Source organism: Pinus tabuliformis, chromosome 7 (genome assembly GCF_031772625.1).
Source record: "Pinus tabuliformis cultivar Carrire ecotype Pingquan chromosome 7, CPIR1, whole genome shotgun sequence".
Taxonomy (NCBI): Eukaryota; Viridiplantae; Streptophyta; class Pinopsida; order Pinales; family Pinaceae; genus Pinus; species Pinus tabuliformis.
Window position 1 is genome coordinate 737,850,221 of NC_142293.1, and position 22,074 is coordinate 737,872,294.

At 36.6% G+C, this 22,074-nt stretch overlaps 1 protein-coding gene across 3 annotated transcripts in view; it reads left to right on the forward strand.

Moving 5' to 3' along the window:
* Positions 1 to 264: 264 nt before the first annotated feature.
* LOC149249638 (beta-carotene isomerase D27) overlaps positions 265 to 22,074 on the forward strand; it is a 241,774-nt gene continuing 219,964 nt past the window's right edge. Inside the window, exons 1-4 of one of the 3 annotated variants that reach the window (XM_089456291.1) lie at positions 265 to 694; positions 807 to 896; positions 6,148 to 6,252; positions 6,435 to 6,534. In XM_089456291.1, coding sequence (XP_089312417.1) covers positions 485 to 694; positions 807 to 896; positions 6,148 to 6,252; positions 6,435 to 6,534 — 505 coding nt within the window. In that variant the 5' untranslated portion in view covers positions 265 to 484. The remainder of the gene's footprint in view (positions 695 to 806; positions 897 to 6,147; positions 6,253 to 6,434; positions 6,535 to 22,074) is intronic. The other 2 variants (XM_089456292.1, XM_089456290.1) reach the window with 2 other exon arrangements.

Genomic DNA, 22,074 nt, shown 5'->3' on the forward strand with positions numbered 1-22,074 from the left:
GTATTGTCGAAGGTTCAAAGCTGCCACCGCGGATTCTTCATCCAACCAACATAAAATTCTACAATAGTCCGCCCAGACCGCTTCTTAATAAACAAATCCTAATAAACGAAACGTAAGGAAAGATCAAAATCAAGATGGTGGCCGGAAACAGGTCATTCAGACTTATACCGCGGACTATGACTGTACTATACTATATTACATTACAGTTATTGTGGGATGCATATCACATTTATTGCCCACCATTTATTTGGCGACCATGTATAATCTGCGCAATCCTAATAAAAAGAAACGTAAGCAAAGATCAAAATCAAGATGGTGGTCCGATACATGTCATTCAGACGTATACCGCGGACTATGAATGTAATATACTATATTACATTACAGTTATTGTGGGATGCATATCACATTTATTGTAACAACGAGTAGAGGAAGTCAGTGAGTTCACACAAAGCTTATCTTAAATTAAACATACCAGTAGCGCAAAATGCCCCTTCGTGGTTGTGTTCTTCACTCGTTCGGACTTGACGAGAAGAGCGCAATGGGTTCATGGTGCCGAACCAACGATTTTATTCCCCTTTCCTACTCTACTGATTTTGACTCAAGTGGCTTCTGTCGCCGGACAAGAATTTCCAATCCCAGTTGGATCACAACTAAAATGCATCATCGTCCACGGAGATTATTCCTGTTAGCTACAGTTAGGTCGTTTCTATTTTCTGTCGGGTCAGTTACTCATTCATAAACGTATCTTTATGTACCTGGATACTGACTGACCAAGTGAGTCATTTATGGTTGTTTTCTAATCTCAGCCAACTGAAAATGGCGCGACGCAACTCAATTACGAGCCTGGCCCTCTGGACAATATCTTTCTCTTTTTATTCAGGAAAAAAATGGCCAAGGTACACTGATTTCACTCATTTTTTTCCATACGAGATGAATAGAATTCATGGAGAATATTTGTACGAGAATGTTTGCTTTGCATACTTGCTGTGATATTACAAATTTCTGCATTGGAACTTCTTGCAATGTACCATGAAGAATAAGTTCAGTATTGGAAGAATATGTCTCCCTACTTTTGTACTAAATTTTGGTAATATCTCAGACGTTGTATGACCTGAAACCTACAGCAAAGTCATGCATAATTGCATCTTCATGAAACAATGGGCTAACCTTGTGGGTATGTGTTACAGCAAAATCTCTCACTTCTCGAGATAAAATCCAAAAGCTCAAGTGTGAGAGCCACTGTACCTCAAAGGGGGGCCATTGTCACCTCACCAGCCCTTTTCATGCTTGTGGCCAGCTCTTTTCCTGCTCATGGGGTTGTGTTACTGTAAAATCTCTCATTTTTCGAGATAAATCCAAAAGATCGAGTGCGAGAGCCACTGCACCTCAGAGGGGGCCATTGTCACCTCACTAACTCTCTTCTTGCTTCTGGCCAGCTTTTCTTTGGTTCATGGGGAATTTTTCCTTGTAGATCTCAGAGGTCAAATGGTCCGGTCAAACCAACGCAAGAGCTTTCCAATTTTTCTACTTTGCTCCACCAATCAAAATGATTTGATCAATTAGGGTTTAGGTGGAAGATAGGATTGCTAGGTTTCTTTAGGGTGACTGAGGTTACAGTTCAAAGGGAATATCCCCAAACGTGCACAATCATGAAACTCCCCGGAGAGTTGAACCCTAGCAAAATGATTTTTATGATCTACAAGAAGGTTCAGAGTGATGGAGAATGAAAGATCTATGCCAAGCTTATCAATAAATTTCTGGGTATATGGAGTAGGACAAGGAGTAAATTTATGGAAGAGAACTGGTGGAAGCGGTTTTAAGGAGAGAGAGGAATTTGCACTTAGGATCCTCAATTCCTTAAACCTCGAGTCCTCCTATCTTCTTTAGAGATTGAAAAGGAGGAAGCTACACTCAGGTTCCTCAAGAGAAACTTAATGAAAGTCTTGTTTAAGATGTTAGAGCCATAACACATTCAACAACACCTTGGTGCTTTTTTTTATTGAAATCCTATTTCTTCAGCAAGCACAAGACAAGGAAGATACACACAATAAATTAGCAAATATCATCAAAGAATCACCAATAATCATCCAAGAGAGAACCATCCAATCAACATATCCTCTCCAAGACAATTTCGCTCAACTTGAAATATCCTTAACCAATTCACTAGAGAAAAATCACAAAATTTCAAACTAATCATGGAATTTCTCCTCCAAAGCTCTACGAGAAAATGAAGTGAGAGCTCTCTCTATTTATAGGAGAGAACCTTAACACATTATTACAATACAATAATATTTTTTAGGCTAAAATCCCCTATTATAGCCTATGGAGGGGCAAAAGTCTTTTGACAATTAATTATCCTAAAGGCTAAAATATTATAAAATGAGATTTTAATGCCACATGTACAAAAAATAAGGGCACAAAGCCCTCAAACGGTGACCCTCTCCAAAAAAGAAGGGGTACAAGTGCCTTTTGGCCTATGTTACTAGGAAACGAAAACAGATACGGATCCAGATCCACCAGATTTTTGAAAAGCTAGGATCCAAATATGATGGGGAAATGTCACGTGTATATATATATATATATATATATATATATATATATATATATTCAATGTTAAAAATCAAAACCTTACATGAATCAAAACATTAGAACTGAAATCATTAGATAATTTATAAAATTGAAGACTAAAACCACAATGTATTGTTCTTTATACAAAAAGGATAATTGTAAATACAAAATTTACTGTCTCATCAATGATCACTCTATTGATATGATGATGTAGAGTAGGTCTAATTACATGTCCAAAAATGGTTCTAGATGCTTATCATTTGAATATTTCAACTCTACATCATGATCAACTTGTCATCTTCCCTAAAATATTCCGTCTAGTTACAATGGTAAATTAATATTGGACATTGTTTAAGAACATGCCATAGTTTGTGTATCATATTGTTATGAGAGAACTCTTCACCTATAGCTGGATGGAATTGATCTAATTAAATTATTAATGACATAGCCATCCTTTGTACACTATACATTATTATCGATGTATTGTCTTAAAGCCAATTTGTTAGCATTCTCTGTTACCCACCACTAGTCGGTGAGCCCATAGGAGAATTTTTTCTCGTAGATTTGTTTTCAGTCGGCAGCTAGTAGCCGTGACAACCACTAGTGTAGCCGATATTGTGCTAGTTGATCTCTGCTCCCTGAGCTAGTCATATGTCCCCCCGCCCATCTGTCGAGGGCATATGTTTGAAGGTATGCCATCCAATCCTAAAGGTATGTCTTTCATTATGCAATTGAGTGCTTATGCTTGTTTTTCCTTAGGCACACTTGGGTATGGATTATTGGGTGACTTGGAAGAAGGAAGGGTTTTGACTGTAGTCTTGTTCCCTCACCTTAAATCAGGGGTTAACCCTCAACCCTAGTCCCGTGGGATCTTTCCTATTGGCTTATAGCTTCAGGTTGGGCACTACTTGGGAAACCATGGTTTTGGTAGTGCAGTCCCGTTTTCCCGTTTCACATTTTTCACTCCCCTTGGCACATTACATGCCCTATTTCATCATCTTCCTCTCTCGGTCCACATGATCACTAGGTCAACGAGGCTCTGGTACTCCCCTCTCCTTGTCCACATGTCTGGGTCGGGCCTGGAATGTTCGCTCGGAGGTTGATGCAGCTCAAAAAAAAGATAAAAGCATATCATGGCCACATACAAAAGGAAATAATACCACAAAATGCAAAAGACGATTGGGATAATAAGATTTAGCATGTGGGCAAAATCCAAACAGGAACTCTACCCCTTATCATTATGGCCATCACCCTGGTTCCTAGGGCCCCCCTAAGTGCTCCCTGCATCTTTAAGGAACCCATGCATGTCCCAACCCCTAGTGGGCGATGAACTACCCCACCTTAAGGGGGTAATCATTGCTTATATCATACACAACATGCTCTTATCCCCTAGAGCATCGCATAGTAAAATAAAAGGAAATCAATAAAAGACAAAAGGAAAATGAAGAAGGGTGGAAAAACAAAGGCCAAGTTAACTCATGTGCCACCATTGCTCCCTCCTACATTCATACACCCAAACATGTGGGCATCCCTCATCATTACCACCCTTGATCTTGTTGGAAAATTCAAAGTGGCAGCTTATTAAATTATTTTTCCTTAACCTTAATATTTGCTTGTGAACTTTGTTAGTCTTCTTATGTTCTTTATTTAGATCTTTTCATCAAGCAAATATCAAGAACAAATGTAGTAGCGACAGAAGATCCAAAAATTAGGTTCTCAGCCAGGGGGTCCTAGAGGGGCTCTTATTTAGATGCCCCTTGTTACCGCTCAAACTAGCAGGGGGTCCTAGAGGGGCACTTGCTAGGTCAAGAGCAACAATTAAGCTAAAGCCCACTGTCACCACAACTAAAGATTCTTACTCTTTATGGACTTTCACCGATGGGAGGAGACCCGATATATAGAGAATCACTTATGAAGGATAAATCAACTAAGATGGGTGTAAAGTGATCTCGGGGACTCTTTCCTAGGTGAGACTCAAGAATGGGAAGCTTTAGCTGTGGTGATAGTGGGCTTTATCTTCATTGTTGCTCTTGACCTAGCAAGTGTCCCTCTAGGACCCGATGCTAGTTTGAGTGGTAACATTTTGGTGCTGTTGCCGGGAAAATGATGCCCTAGGTGGCCCAACTTGGCTAGACCTAGAAAATAGGGGGAAAAGGTGAAGAAAAGAGGTTTTAAGGTTATCACCTTATGGTGGATCAATGCCTAATTCCTTTGGGGATATGGAGTCAAGAAGAATTATGAGAATGGATCTCGTTTCTAGCTCAAGGAGGCTTTAAGGGAAACTTCGTTTAGCATTAGGGAAAAAAGAGAGTGACCTTAAAACATTTATACTTCATTTGCAAATCAAGATGGCTTATCAAGATAACTTCGATCTCTAGGAAAATTCGTTCAACAAACATGGCCCATACATAGAGATATGCTATATAGAAACATAATTCCACAATGAAGCAGTAAATGCATGCAACAATTAGCCCTAAAATAGCGAAAATCCCATGATCAATGTATGTGACAAAGTAAAAGAAAATAGCATCAAAATTGTACTTACATGTAAGAGAATATATCCAACCATTAATACATTTGCCAATTAAGAATCTCCAAGTTAAGAAAATGCAATCCAAACATCAAAATTCATCCATGCTCCAAATTCTTCCACCAAGAAGGAAATGTGAAATTCTCAAGAGATAGAATGATCCAATCCAAGTAATGAAACAAAATGAATTCATGTCTCTCTTATTTATACAGTCAATAGGAGTTCGAATTACCTAATTTGAGCCTACGCCCGTAAAATAAAATAATGTGCACAATAACAATACTTTTGGTGACAAGCCCACCAAAATAGCTCAATAACTTATGAATAATCCTCTCAAGAGGGCGGAATGATCAATATAGTGACTTAGGCAAATATCACTAAACACATATCTTACATGCTATTTAGACATCCAGATATCATACTTTCTATTTGCACTTAAACACAGCACATTTACGTGATTCATCTTTTCACTTATTTACACACCAGATATACAATATGACCCATGCTCAAAATAAGGAGATTGAACAGAGTATTACATTTTACATCAGATATGACTGCATTTTTCAAAGATGCTGCATAAAATCAGCTTGGCCAAAACAATACAGAAGCAGGCTAAATAAAGCCTCAGGCTTATTGCAGGTCAGGCTTGTGAATGTAAATAAAGAAGTCACATGGAAAAAGCCAAAAGTTATCCTGAAGTTAGCCTAAAGCCTAAGATTCAGTATTTTGTCATCCGTGCAAGGTGACCCTCAATGGAGTGCAATAATAGCCCCTTCACGAACTCTGAATATTGCCTTTTCATTTATATAAAAAGCGGAGCTCTATGGTGGCAGGGTTTATGTGTGCCTATGATTCTCTACTCCTGTACTGAGTTCTGTCTAGTTTCACTTGTATAAATTATTTGCTCTGTCATGGAAATCCAATGATGCAACAGTTTATTTTGCTGTTTGAATTTGGTAGTTTTTGTTGATAAGAACATCTTTTAATGTTTGAACTTTTCCTCCAGATCTGAAGTTTTCAGCATTGTGTTTTTTTTCAAGTAACTGTAGGAGGCTGGATGGGACTCGAACAAACCTGGATATGATGGGTTGATTGAGGTTGCAAATTTCCTAATGACGAAGTATAGGAACAAACTGGACACTGAACAGGCCACGGTATAGAAAAAAATAACTCTAGGATTGAACCTCTGCAATTCAGACAATTTCAGATTGTTAGCTTCTTTAGGAATCAAGGCACATACCACCTGCTTCCTAGCTCCACGTATATTTTCCTGACAGCAGACATGATTTTTTATATTTTGAATCTTCTGTTTTACTTATTTTATTTGGAATTACAGGTGAGAATACTAAGGTCATTATTTCCTCCCTTTTTGTTGCTGTTGTTTCGTAAGCTGATCGCACCATTAGCAGAAGGCAAGCCTGCTGCGATTATTACTGGTGCGTATTGTTTTATTTTATTCAGGTTGAATGATGTAAATTTGAAAGTAATACAGTATTGTGATTCAAAAATATAGCTGTGAAACATTTGGATCTATTGTGTTTGTCTTTAACTAGAATATGTAAACAATTTGAGACCTTTTTAGCTTGTGATGTGCATATTTTCTGACATTCTTGGCTAGATTGAAGCAGTGTCTAAAAGTAAAGGTCATACTTTCACACTTCCAAAAGTTAGTATTAGCATGGATGTAAAAATGATTGAGAATTTGAATCTCTTGATTAACTAGCAATGCTTTGCATCTTTCTTGTGAATAAAGAATAATCCAATTAATAATTACTCTACCCTAATCCCCACCCTACCCCTAATTGAATTAATTCCTTCGAGACATTCTAGTGGTCAAGCATTGCTTCAGGAGGCAGATCTCTATTTTCTCGTGGAATGTGAGGGGGTGGCTTTACCTTAATGAAGGTTTTAATCAGATATCTTGTTTTGGCTCAAAAACCACTTGTGTTGTGCTGATAGAAGGTTAAGACCTGTGCCTTTGATGTTCATACAAGAATGCTTTTTTGCTGGCATGGACCTTTCTAGGGCACCAATCATGATCCAGGTCTTGGAGGCACCATCCTTGGGCTTGCTCCATGGTTGGGCCTAGTGATCGTTTCAGAATGGATTTGGATGACAAGTGTGTGGGGGGGTTACTTGCATGCTTGCTGGAAGAGTGATTGGCTTTTGACCCATCTATGATCCATCTCTTCTTGTAGATCATATCCGCTTGTGGCATTGGCTCACTTATTCTCTCCTGGATGTGGGTTTGGTACTTCTTGGTGATTTTAATATGGTTGAGTGGGAGGGTGGAAGACAAGGCGGGTTGGTTTGTTGTTCTTTGGAGGAGAAAACGATGCATGAGTTAGATGGAAGGCTAAATACCAAATTTTTGATGTGAATTGACGGGAAAAACACTTAGACTTTAGGGGTTGGTACACCTAGTCTAATAGGTGGAAAGCCCAAAATAGATTCTGTTATCTCTTGGATTCTCCCTACAGGAAAAGTCATAACCTCACCAAGGGGAAAACCTAAGTAAATTATTATGCAAACTACCCAATGTCACTTTAGAAGCCTTACCTTTCACTTCTAGGTCTTGGAAGATGGTTTCCTACCTAAGGGGGGATTCCCTAGACTAAATCAGTAAATCCTAAATTTATCGTTTTAGTACAAATGAGTGGAGGTAGCTAGGATTTGATTATGTAAATGGGGTTAATTATAAGCTTTTTTGATTAAAATGCCTCAAATAATAGAGTTTTTTTCTGAGTGTTTATTGTGCATCAGCAATCATGTGTGATCAACGATTTAACCTTTAGCATTATTCCCAATATCATTTATATGCGAGTGGTTTTGAAATAGGAGATGTGTTGGGCAAGACACAAAAGGAAAGAGAAAATGGCTTCTAGTCAAAAGGTGTGCTTGGCGCTACAACCCTTAAATATATTGACATGGGTGCAGTACAAGAGGGTAATCTTCTCGAATGCTATTTTTGGAGCATTGCAATAGCTCAATAGATAAATGGATGGTTTCAGGATACCTAGGGAGACTTATGATATACTCAAGGTATGTGGAAGTGATATTCGTTTTTAGGTCTGTCTAATGCAATATTGCTCGAATGGGTACCCATAGGGGTTACCTAGACCTCCAACAAGGCGAGCCTTAAGCTTTATGAGTAGCCTCTTGAAGTCTCAGGTATCCCTACGTGTATGCTTCCCAAACCACAGTTTTAAATGGCTAATGATAAATCCTGTTGTCATTTAAAGATGTCGGAACACATCTTCTAGCGTAAAATTGACTAATGGTCTTGCTCAAGATGAAATCCATCATAATTTGCATTATAAAATAAAATGCGTAGAGATAGAAAAATTAGACATTAAAGCGCATGAAATGAATTTGAAACAAAGATAAACACTTTAAATTTCTGCAAATAAATAAGAATTATGAAAGAGTAGAAATAAACATTTAGAAACACATTTCAGCCATAATAAAACTCAGAAAATTTACTTATGAAATAAGTGGACAATATTCAAAGATCATTGCAAAAATATTCAAAGAAATTGCAGAAATATTCAAAGAACATTGTGCTTAGCTATCTAACATGAGCATTTAATTAATGTTACCAACTAATTAGAGAATTAAATTTATGTTAAACATGAAAAAGTAGATGCTTCAAAATGCTGTTAAAATTAAATAAATGCTTAAATTTTGGATGAATAAAATACCACAAACATGAAGTCCCAATTTTTTTTCTATGTGGTTCACGGATTCCGAAGATTCGTGACCGCTACATCTACGGAATATTTGTACCAGGCAGATGAACTCGAAGGGATCATTTCCTGCCGGCTCCACCACAGAGCCTGGCCTTGAGGGTGTGGAGAGATTTGAACCCGTGACCTCTCAGTAGCAAAGGTGCTTTAACGACATGGACTCGACCAATTGAGTTAACCCTCGTGGCTGTACATAAAGTCCCAGTTAATCCATCTGAAGCATATGAATTTTAATTTTTAAATAGGCATTGTTGGTAACCCCAAATGTGAATTATAAAATAAATTAAGTGCTGAAATGAAATGTAAAATCAAATTAAAGTATTTGACAATTTATAACACTAAGATTATTATAATTCTTAAACATTTTCAAGTTAATTTCTTTAAAATGAGTTAAAATCTAGAGATATTTAACTTGAAAATTCATTAATACCTATGAAACCATATTCGTCCCCCAGGCCCATCGTGTCCCCAATCGGGTGAATTAGACATGATCGGTCGAATTTGTGTCCTTTCGAACGTGTCCGATCGGGACATGATCAAATCCGGATCGTGTCCCGATTTTCGGATTTGAATATGGATTTTAGCAACCCACGCGACGTTATAAAGGCAATTTTTGCCATTCTATTTTGACATTGACTTGTTTAGTTTGCTGTGGGTGTTTGGGAGTGTTGACCCCTGCCGCCTACACCTACCTACAAGTTAGTGAGAAAAGCCTTCAACCCCACAAGGTGTGGTTGGTGGTAGGGAACTTAGAGAAGGGGCTGTCAAACTAATGTCAACTCTCTCCGTTTGAGCTATCTCCTAGGTTAGCTAAGGGGGGTGGTCCCTAATGAAAAGTTAAGTTAAAAGATGTGAGTTTCTAGGAGAGTGTTATAGTGAAAATGGATTACTTTTAAGGATTTATGAGTAAATATGATGTGAGCAACTTGAAATAACAATGCCAATCATTAACATGAGAAAAACCATAAAACCAGTGCCTTATAAGGAATTTGCTCAACAATTTAAAGATATATTTTCTCAAAGTAAAATACAATGCTTTCAAAAGAGAAAACAAAGTAACCCTGAAATGTAAACAAGAATTGTTAGCACAAGATATGTAAGATACAAAATGCTTTTGAGATAATCAACTTTATGAATCAAAACATGTGAAACATATCTTGCCAAAACCCAAAAATTAGTAATTAACTTGGAAATGTAAAAGAAAGGAAGTGCTAAACCAAGGCATCAATATGCAATTAGACTTGAAGTATGAAAAGAAAACACTTGTTTGAAAGGATTATAATACTTGCTTTTGGAATAGACTTTGCATATGAAAACTCAAACCATCAAGAGACAAGTAAAGTAAATGTAATGGAAAGTGCTCTTGGTTAATTTTATCAATTATCTCTACAAAAAGATTACAATTTAACTCTTCAATCCTCAGACCTCACCCTCGTCCAAAGATATGGATCTCACAGGGAGGAGTTAGTAGAGGAGTATGATGGAAATGAGATTTTGGGGGTTAATCAAAATCTCTTTCCTTAAACAAATCGATCTTGAGGCCTGTGGGTTATGGCCCACAAAGCCTATTGGAAGCGTTCATGAGGCTTTAAGCCTTTAAACCGTGGACTTATACTTCATCAGAGCTATTACACTATGGGGTCTTTTTCACCATCGGAGGCTTTAAACTATCGGAAGCATTACATATAGGTGTTCGAGCCTTAAACCCCGTAACCCATTTACTATCGAAACATAAGAATACTCGGGAAACCATGGGAATTCTGCCCTGAACACATACACGGACTTGAATACTTCTTGCCTAACTTGTGTCCTGGATACCAGAATGAATGGTTTTAATGATGCATTGTTGGGAGGTTTTCAGAATCCTCTTAATAACGGTCTTGTCTGGTCTTCTGTAATTCCCAGATATCAAGTTTTTTTGAATGACCCACATATAAATGAGTTTCTGAATGCCTATATTCAGTTCAATGGTTTCAATGTCACCCCACAAACTTTAATCGCTCAGCTGCATTCTTCTATTTGTCTTCGGTTTGTTTCCAGCACAATGCCTCCACTCAATCCAAAATTGTGTTCAAGAGCTTTGAAAGAAGGAGTAATAGTTGGTCCCGGTAATACTGCTCCCTTGCAAATAGGATTTGCAAAATGCACTCTACCTGATGAATGGAATAGTACTTACATTCCATTATCACAAAAATATCCTCAACTGCAAACATCAAAAAAACCTAGACAATTGTCTATTGTCAAACATTCTGATGGTTCTTCTGGTCTCAAATTCACAAGCCCTCGGCTTGTCAGATCTATGACTATCTTAGACAGATCTTCATTTTTAGGAAGTAGAGACAGTACAAAAGCAGTAATACCTCCTCCAGTTATGCCTTCTCCCGCTCCTTTGTCAGTTCCAGTTCCACCCACATATTCTGTTCCCAAAAGAAACCAAAAGAAACCAAAAGAAACCTCTGTCCCATAAATCTAATGATTGCCAATTCTGTGTATCAGGTCCATCTTCCAGTTTCCAACTAGAAGAACAAAAGCATGAAACAGTCTTGCCTGATGTCAAAAGCTTTAGTCTTCCTAGAGCTCAATATGATCTAACAACAAAGATTAATGAAAGATATTTAGAGCCTGCAAACTCTAGAAGAACTTTCGAGAATGGCACTCTAAAGTCAGATTTCCAATGGATACAGATGAAAAACATGTCAGATGCAAAGCAGAGTGAAACAAAGAAAATGCATAATTATACAAACTATCAGATTGTTTGTATGCTGCAAAACATAGATGACATAGTCAAAGATGTGCTAGAAATTAAAGAACATATAAAGAAAATGCATAGTGGTTATAATGAATGTTTGGGAATACAAAATGAGCATACACAGAAATTGAATGATATCAATTCCAACATGGGAATTATTTCCAGGTCCCTTGAACATTTAAGAGATGCATTACCACAGCCTACTTCTCCACCTCATTATAGAGAAGTAGATCTTTGAAGCTCAAAATTAAAGTTTTCTCCTAGTTCAGATGATCCAAAAGATGGTCTTAGAAGTATTTTGTTTAAAAGAATTGATAACATAGATACTGCTAAGATTGAGAAGGTACAAAAAGGAATAATGTTAGCCAGAGAAAAAACAGATTTGATGAGAGATAGGCTAACCACTTTTCCTACTGTTGAAAGCTTGAGATTACCAAAAGGTTATGTCAGTCTTAAAACCCTTGTAGAAAATGGCCAACCATCTGCTCCACAAATTTTGGCCATGTCTGGTGTTACCTCTCATACTACCAGAACTCCTGGAGAACCCACTCAAGGAGATACTAGTTCTAAAAGAGATAGAGGTGATACATTTACATTCACACATAAAGGAATGAAAGGTGACAAGGATACTTTTGCACATGAAGCATCTGCAGATAGTACTTTTTCTAGATATAGAGACAATTTGGAAAGTGTCCATGCCAAATTTGAAAATCCATCAGCTAAAGGATTTGGCAATACACTTTTGGTAAATATTGATTGCATGGAAAGTGAAGAAGTTATAACAATTTTGCATAATGTCCATGCTTGGGCACTACAGCGAAAAGCTGAAACTAAAGCATCATGGTCTGATATAGTCACACAAATTGTTTGGTCTTTTACTAGTATTTTAAAACAATGGTGGGATAAGTTGTCTGAAGAAGAAATGCACAATATCATTGAACATCCAATAGATCCCCTGAAAGCTATCTTTGATGCCTTAAAACATGAGTTTGTGGGGGTAGTACCAGAAGATTCAGTACATCATGGTCAACTCTTTTTATCTCAAAGACTGTGTAACATAGATTATCTGCATGATTATTATTGTGTTATGCAAAAACTTCTTTATCAAGCAGCAGATCCTCACAATGTTGCTTATTTGAGGTATTACATAGCTTCAATGCCAAGAAAAATTCCAAATTTGATTAATCAGTATATTGAGACCAACAAAGTAAAAATTGAGAATTCTTCATTTGCTGCAGTACATTAGATGATAGTTTTTGTTTTGCAAAGAGAATGTGTATCAGAATAAGCTAAAAAGAATTTTAAGAAGCAGATGCATTTCAGTACAAAGTTGTGTAATAATTTTGCAAAAACTTATGATTTTGGATGTAGTAGCAAATCTAAAAAGAAGGTGTCAAAAGTTTCATGCTCATGCAAGACAGATAAGTATACTCCTAAGAGAAAATATTATCCTTCTAAATTTTTCAAAAAGAAGAGGATAGTATTCAGAAAAAGAGCTAAGGCTTCTAAAAAGGTAACATGTTTTATATGTGGTAAAGAAGGCCATTATGCTAATACTTGCAAAGAGAAAAAGAATAAGAAACAGTTGAAGATCATGGATGTTTTTACTACAGTTCATAATCCAAAAGATTGGGACCTCATTTCCCATTCAGATGGCGAATATTTTGAAATTTCCAGTGACTCTTCTACTTCAGATAATGATGATTTACCTAATATCAGAAGAATAAGTTTGGAATCTGATTCTTCTGACTCTGATGAAACTTTTATTGCTGATATTAAAATGTTTTATTTCAACAAAACAGACAATTTGCAGAATCAGATTGATGAGGTCAAGACACAGCTAGCACAACTTGAACCGTCTCAGTTAACAGCTAAACGAAGATTGAAGGAAAAGCTGGAAAGTTTAGAAAAACAATTACCTTCCAAAAGAATAATTGATGATGAGGATTTTATTGAAAGAGAATTTGATTCAATGTTCAAACCATTGCATATTACAGAAGCTTCTCAAGTTACAGGTATGGATGAAATCAATATTCTCAAAAAGAAAATTAGCAGTTTGGAATCATCTATTAAACTAACAAGATCAGAAATATTGCAATTATCAGCTAAACTTCAAAGTCTTATTTCTGATTATGATGATGCTAATTCCAAATTGACAAGAATTCTGATGAAGGATATTCCAGAAGAAATGCCCATGAAATCTAAGGAAGTAGATTTGGTAAATATTATGGGAATAGGGGATAAAGTGGTAATTCCTTTGAAAATAAAATTGCCAAATTTAAAGGAATACTCTTTAGATGCACAAATTGATTCTGGAGCTATGTGTAGTTGCTGCAAATTTGGCGCAATTCCTTTTTATTATTGGCAGCCTACTAAACTGTCCTTTAGAGGCGTGAATAAAGAGTTAATGGAGATTAACCATATATCTCCTGATTTTCCAATTTATTTGAATCATATACAGACATATGTTACTTTGTACAATTTTGATACAGGATCAGATGTCCTATTGGGACAAGATTTTTTGAAGAGATTCCTTCCAGTCACCTTTGGCAAAAACTCAGTCACATTTACTACTGTTGAAGGACCGATTATGATTCCTGCAAAAAATGATTACCAGCTTAAGGTCAAGCCCAGTGAAGAAGACAATCTACAGGATACCATGCAAGATCTTACCAAAATTCAAAAGATTGTCAAGCATGCAGAAATACATGGCCAAAAGACATTACAAGCAATCTCAGATAAGCTGCACCACGATTGCACAGCAAGCAGGCTAGACGCTTTCTGGACCAGAGAGAAATATTTTGTAGCATTACCTTATAAAGAAGGGTATGTTCCTAAACCACAGAAAGCAAGTGCTAATCATATGTCACCTACTGAACAGGCTTTGTGCAAACAGGAGATTCAGCAGTTGCTTGAACAGAACCTAATTGAGCCTTGCAAAAGCCCATGGGCATGTCCGGCCTTTTATGTCAACAAACATAGTGAGCAGAAACGTGGAAAGAAGAGGTTGGTAATTAATTACAAAGCTTTGAATGAGGCTCTAATGCCTATCAGGTATCCTTTTCCCAATAAAGAATTCTTGCTTGCTAAAATCGCCAATGCTAATGTTTTCAACAACTTTGATCTTAAAAGTGGTTTCTGGCAAATTGGTATAATTCCAGATGACAGATATAAAACAGCCTTCACAGTTCCACATGGCCAATACCAATGGACAGTAATGCCATTTGGTTTGAAGAATGCTCCTTCTGAATTCCAAAAGCGGATGGAAGATATTTTTGGAGAGGTAGAGTATGTGATTGTATATATTGATGATCTTCTTGTATTTAGTAAGGATGTAAATACTCATAAGCTACATTTGGAAAAATTCTATGAAATGGTGTACAAGCATGGTTTAGTTCTATCTGACTTAGAAGAAAAGTTTCAAATTGGAAAAGTCAGAATAGACTATTTAGGATTGCATATTGAACAGGGTCACATAGAGCTTCAACCCCATATCCTTCTTCATCTTCTGAAATTTCCGGATATTTTCCTTGAGGTAAATATGCTTTAGAGATTTTTGGGTTGCTTGAATTACATCTGTCAGTTCTATGAAAAGCAATCTGAAGATACTAAGATTTTGCAGAAAAGGCTGAAGAAAGAAAAGGCTGAATGGTCTAATGAGATGACTATGGCAGTAAGGAACATAAAAAACAAAATCAGAGAGCTTCCCAAGTTAAGACTGCCTGACACCGATCTCCCATTTATTCTTGAAACAGATGCATCTAATCATACATGGGCTGCAGTGTTATTATAGAAACATGGTAGGAAAGAACTTGTTTGTGCATATGCCTCTGGTACTTTTGATGACACAAAAGTATCCATCTTCCCACAAAGAGATACTTGCTGTCAAAAGAGAAATTCAAAGATTCAGATTGTTTTTAAAAAGTGTCAGATTTTTAGTTAGAATTGATCTGAAACATATGAAAGGTATTTTGTCCAACAAGAAATTGTTGGAACAAGGAAATGCCAGGGTTCTAAGATGGGCTCTCTGGCTAGAAGGTTTTGATTTCGATATTGTCTATAAATTAGGTGCAGAAAATTATTTAGCAGACATGTTGACAAGAGAAGGAGCTCCAGAAATCAAAGACATCAAGATGTTCAGACCCCTGTACAAAGGAGAAAGTTCTTCAAGTAAAAGTCTAGTCCAGTCTAGTGTCTGTTAGTCCAGAAACTGTTCAGTATTAGTCTGTAGTCAGTGTAAATATGAATTATGTTGGGATTGTTTTATTTTAAGAGTAAAGTCATTACTAGTTGAAGTCGTCCAAATGATTTTGCAGATTTGGTTTGATTCAGAGTCTGGTATGACAGCCTATAGTAGTGAGTTACCTTATAGAGATAGGCCTTGGCGTGTCTATTATTCACTGTCTAGAGAACCAGTTCCCATCTATTTTGGTTTTGTCCAACATACTGATTGGACATGGCAAGATTATTTCTCTATCCACCAAAGGGCCAGAATACATGGTTATGTCAGAGTCATTGCATATGCAACACAGTTAGATAGTGCTAATAGCTGGTGGAGTCCTTGGTTTAAGTTGTTCATGTTTAAGTATATGCCCTAGAGGTGAGCAGATTTGTCATTTTAATTTCCAAGAAACCATTAACACTTTAATTTGGGAAATCCATATTGCTGCACGACACTACACTGTAGAGTTTGAATTTCTTCATACTGATCCAGAAGTAGTCTTATAGGATAGACAACAAGATGAACCATCATTCAGTTTGAAAGTCAGCTTCCATGGAGAAATTTCTACAGATCCCAGGCAGAGACCAGTAAATGTATTCCATTTTCCATTTTATTGTTGTTTCTTGGAAGAAGCACCTCCATGGCTTGATGATGCCTTGCCTCATGATATATTTGCTCCCGACATAGAACAATTACTAGAGATGGATGAAGCTGACAGAGAATATGCTGCTGCAGAAGAATGGCAATATAATAGTGATTGATGTATATGATCACTCATTCGATATCATGTACATTTTAGTTTTCGTGGGTTTTTCTTTAAATATCCACTTTGTAATTATTATGAGCCGATGTCCTAGATTCCGGCCGTCTTGTCTATAGATCATATAATCTTGCTTTTTAGGTAGTGTCGGATTCGGTCCCCATATGGCTCTGCCTTTAAGGGACGAGATAACAGGTGGTAGTACCCACTTGCCCGAATCTTTTAAGTACGCATATGATTTCCTGCGTGATATTCATGCCGAAAGTAGATTCCATCTGTCCGAGTCTTTTAAGTACGCATTACTGATAGTCCTTCGGATATGATTTCCTGCGTGATATTCATGCCGAAAGTAGATTCCATCTGTTACAGGTTTCCGATAAAAGTTTTAACCGGTTAACTTGCTAGGATATTATAAATACTAGCATTGTAAGACGGAGGGGCATTCAGAGTTCTTGAGTCATTTGTGTGTTTGAGTCTAGTCTGGGTCTGAGCTCCCTGCTCTGCATCTGCGAGAAATTTCTCGATCTGCTTGCATCACGGAGGTCTAACTCTCAGTTCTTTGGAAAATGTCACTGCAGTCAATCTCTGGAATGTAATATCATTTTGAAATCTTAATAGAAAGTTCCTGGTATATAATGGTATCAGAGCCATCTGGTTCTTTGTCCAAGTAATTTTCATAATTATCTGGTTCTCCCATTGAGTTGTATTTGTCCCTGCCTTTGTTTACGAGTTGAAGTTGGCGATAAGGCTTTGGTTGAGAGCGTTTGAGGCAACGGACTGCCGTGTTTGCTTTCCTGGAGCACAAAGACTTTTTCTCCTCTGTTCAGGTGCATACTTATATTTAATCTCAATGGCTGGTTCTTTGAATGAATTTGTTCTTCAAACACCCGAGGATAGGAAAATTGCTAAGCAAAAGAGATGGTCTTTTCTGAATAAGTATATGAACAAAACTTCTGAAGAAAAATTATATGATGAAAAAGTTTTAGTTCAAGAATTTGAGCCACAGCCAAATTGGACTTTGCCAGAGATAGAAGTAGACAAGTTATATAAGATCCCTGCTTTTCAGTTCAGAGCAACTCAGTTATTTCGCTTTACTTCTGTAAATATTCCTATTTCTACTGATCAGAAAGTCTACCAGGTTCCTTTAATTAAAAGAGAAGATATTGAATGGGGTTTAGAACATGGGTTCAAATATATTCATATAGGCATGATTCAGTTCGGGATTAATCCTCTTGTCAGACCAGGATTAAATACTTCTTGCCTAACTTGTGTCCTGGATACCAGAATGAATGATTTTAATGATGCATTGTTGGGAGGTTTTCAGAGTCCTCTTAATAACGGTCTTGTCTGGTCTTCTGTAATTCCCAGATATCAAGTTTCTTTGAATGACCCATATATAAATGAGTTTCTGAATGCCTATATTCAGTTCAATGGTTTCAATGTCGCCCCACAAACTTTAATCGCTCAGCTTCATTCTTCTATTTGTCTTCGATTTGTTTCCAGCACAATGCCTCCACTCAATCCAAAATTGTGTTCAAGAGCTTTGAAAGAAGGAGTAATAGTTGGTCCCGGTAATACTGCCCCCTTACAAATAGGATTTGCAGAATGCACTCTACCTGATGAATGGAATAGTACTTACATTCCATTATCACAAAAATATCCTCAACTGCAAACATCAAAAGAACCTAGACAATTGTCTATTGTCAAACATTCTGATGGTTCTTCTGGTCTCAAATTCACAAGCCCCCGGCTTGTCAGATCTATGACTATCTTAGACAGATCTTCATTTTTAGGAAGTAGAGACAGTACAAAAGCAGTAATACCTCCTCCAGTTATGCCTTCTCCTGCTCCTTTATCAGTTCCAGTTCCACCAACATATTCTGTTCCCAAAAGAAACCAAAAGAAACCTCTGTCCCATAAATCTAATGATTGCCAATTCTGTGTATCGGGTCCATCTTCCAGTTTCCAACTAGAAGATCAAAAGCATGAAACAGTCTTGCCTGATGTCAAAAGCTTTAGTCTTCCTAGAGCTCAATATGATCTAACAACAAAGATTAATGAAAGATATTTAGAGCCTGCAAACTCTAGAAGAACTTTCAAGAATGGCACTCTAAAGTCAGATTTCCAATGGATACAGATGAAAAACATGTTAGATGCAGAGCAGAGTGAAACAGATAAAATGCATAATTATTCAAACTATCAGATTGTTTGTATGCTGCAAAACATAGATGACATAGCCAAAGATGTGCTAGAAATTAAAGAACATATAAAGAAAATGCACAGTGGTTATAATGAATGTTTGGGAATACAGAATGAGCATACACAAAAATTGAATGATATCAATTCCAACATGGGAATTATTTCCAGGTCCCTTGAACATTTAAGAGATGCATTACCGCAGCCTACTTCTCCACCTCATTATAGAGAAGTAGATCTTTCAAGTTCAAAATTAAAGTTTTCTTCCAGTTCAGATGAACCAAAAGATGGTCTTAGAAGTATTTTGTTCAAAAGCATTGATAACATAGATACTGCTAAGATTGAGAAGGTACAAAAAGGAATAATGTTAGCCAGAGAAAAAACAGATTTGATGAGAGATAGGCTAACCACTTTTCCTACTGTTGAAAGCTTGAGATTACCAAAAGGTTATGTCAGTCTTAAAACCCTTGTAGAAAATGGCCAACCATCTGCTCCACAAATTTTGGCCATGTCTGGTGTTACCTCTCATACTACCAGAACTCCTGGAGAACCCACTCAAGGAGATACTAGTTCTAAAAGAGATAGAGGTGATACATTTACATTCACACATAAAGGAATGAAAGGTGACAAGGATACTTTTGCACATGAAGCATCTGCAGATAGTCCTTTTTCTAGATATAGAGACAATTTGGAAAGTGTCCCTGCCAAATTTGAAAATCCATCAGCTAAAGGATTCAGCAATACACTTTTGGTAAATATTGATTATATGGAAAGTGAAGAAGTTATAACAGTTTTGCATAATGTCCATGCTTGGGCACTACAACGAAAAGCTGAAACTAAAGCATCATGGTTTGATATAGTCACACAAATTGTTTGGTCTTTTACTGGTATTTTAAAACAATGGTGGGATAAGTTGTCTGAAGAAGAAATGCACAATATCATTGAACATCCAACAGATCCCCTGAAAGCTATTTTTGATGCCTTAAAACATGAGTTTGTGGGGGTAGTACCAGAAGATTCAGTACATCATGGTCAACTCTTTTTATCTCAAAGACTGTGTAACATAGATTATCTGCATGATTATTATTGTGTTATGCAAAAACTTCTTTATCAAGCAGCAGATCCTCACAATGTTGCTTATTTGAGGTATTATATAGCTTCAATGCCAGGAAAAATTCCAGATTTGATTAATCAGTATATTGAGACTAACAATGTAAAAATTGAGAATTCTTCATTTGCTGCAGTAAATCAGATAGTTTTTGTTTTGCAAAGAGAATGTGCATCAGAAAAAGCTAAAAAGAATTTTAAGAAGCAGATGCATTTCAGTACAAAGTTGTGTAATAATTTTGCAGAAACTTATGATTTTGGATGTAGTAGCAAATCTAAAAAGAAGGTGTCAAAAGTTTCATGCTCATGCAAGACAGATAAATATACTCCTAAGAGAAATTATTATCTTTCTAAATTTTCCAAAAAGAAGAGGATAGTATTCAGAAAAAGAGCTAAGCCTTCTAAAAAGGTAACATGTTTTGTATGTGGTAAAGAAGACTATTATGCTAATACTTGCAAAGAGGAAAATAATAACAAACAGTTGAAGATCATGGATGTTTTTACTATAGTTCATAATCCAGAAGATTGGGACCTCATTTCCCACTCAGATGGTGAATATTTTGAAATTTCCAGTGACTCTTCTACTTCAGATAATGATGATTTATCTAATATCAGAAGAATAAGTTTGGAATCTGATTCTTCTGACTCTGAGGAAACTTTTATCGCTGATATTAAAATGTTTTACTTCAACAAAACAGACAATTTGTAGAATCAGATTGATGAGGTCAAGACACAACTAGCACAGCTTGAACCGTCTCAGTTAACAGCTAAACGAAGATTGAAGGAAAAGCTGGAAAGTTTAGAAAAACAATTACCTTCCAAAAGAATAATAGATGATGAGGATTTTATTGAAAGAGAATTTGATTCAATGTTCAAATCATTGCATATTACAGAAGCTTCTTAAGTTACAGGTATGGATGAAATCAATATTCTCAAAAAGAAAATTAGCAGTTTGGAATAATCTATTAAACTAACAAGATCAGAAATATTGCAATTATCAGCTAAACTTCAAAATCTTATTTCTGATTATGATGATGCTAACTCCAAATTGACAAGAATTCTGATGAAGGATATTCCAGAAGAAATGCCCATGAAATCTAAGGAAGTAGATTTGGTAAATATTATGGGAATAGAGGATAAAGTGGTAATTCTTTTGAAAATAAAATTGCCAAATTTAAAGGAATACTCTTTAGATGCACAAATTGATTCTGGAGCTATGTGTAGTTGCTGCAAATTTGGCGCAATTCCTTCTTATTATTGGCAGCCTACTAAACTATCCTTCAGAGGCGTGAATAAAGAGTTAATGGAGATTAACCATATATCTCCTGATTTTCCAGTTTATTTGAATCATGTACAGACATATGTTACTTTGTATAGTTTTGATATAGGATCAGATGTTCTATTGGGACAAGATTTTTTGAAGAGATTCCTTTCAGTCATCTTTGGCAAAAACTCAGTCACATTTACTACTGTTGAAGGACCGATTATGATTCCTGCAAAAAATGATTACTAGCTTAAGGTCAAGCCCAGTGAAGAAGACAATCTACAGGATACCATGCAGGATCTTACCAAAATTCAAAAGATTGTCAAGAATGCAGAAATACATGGCCAAAAGACATTACAAGCAATCTTAGATAAGCTGCACCACGATTGCACAGCAAGCAGACTAGATGCTTTCTGGACCAGAGAGAAATATTTTGTAGCATTACCTTATAAAGAAGGGTATGTTCCTAAACCACAGAAAGCAAGTGCTAATCATATGTCACCTACTGAACAGGCTTTGTGCAAACAGGAGATTCAGCAGTTGCTTGAACAGAACCTAATTGAGCCTTGCAAAAGCCCATGGGCATGTCCGACCTTTTATGTCAACAAACATAGTGAGCAAAAACATGGAAAGAAGAGGTTGGTAATTAATTACAAAGCTTTGAATGAGGCTCTAATGCCTATCAGGTATCCTCTTCCCAATAAAGAATTGTTGCTTGCTAAAATTGCCAATGCCAATGTTTTCAGCAAATTTGATCTTAAAAGTGGTTTCTGGCAAATTGGTATCATTCCAGATGACAGATATAAAACAGCCTTCACAGTTCCACATGGCCAATACCAGTGGACAATAATGCCATTTGGTTTGAAGAATGCCCCTTCTGAATTCCAAAAGTGGATGGAAGATATTTTTGGAGAGGTAGAGTATGTGATTGT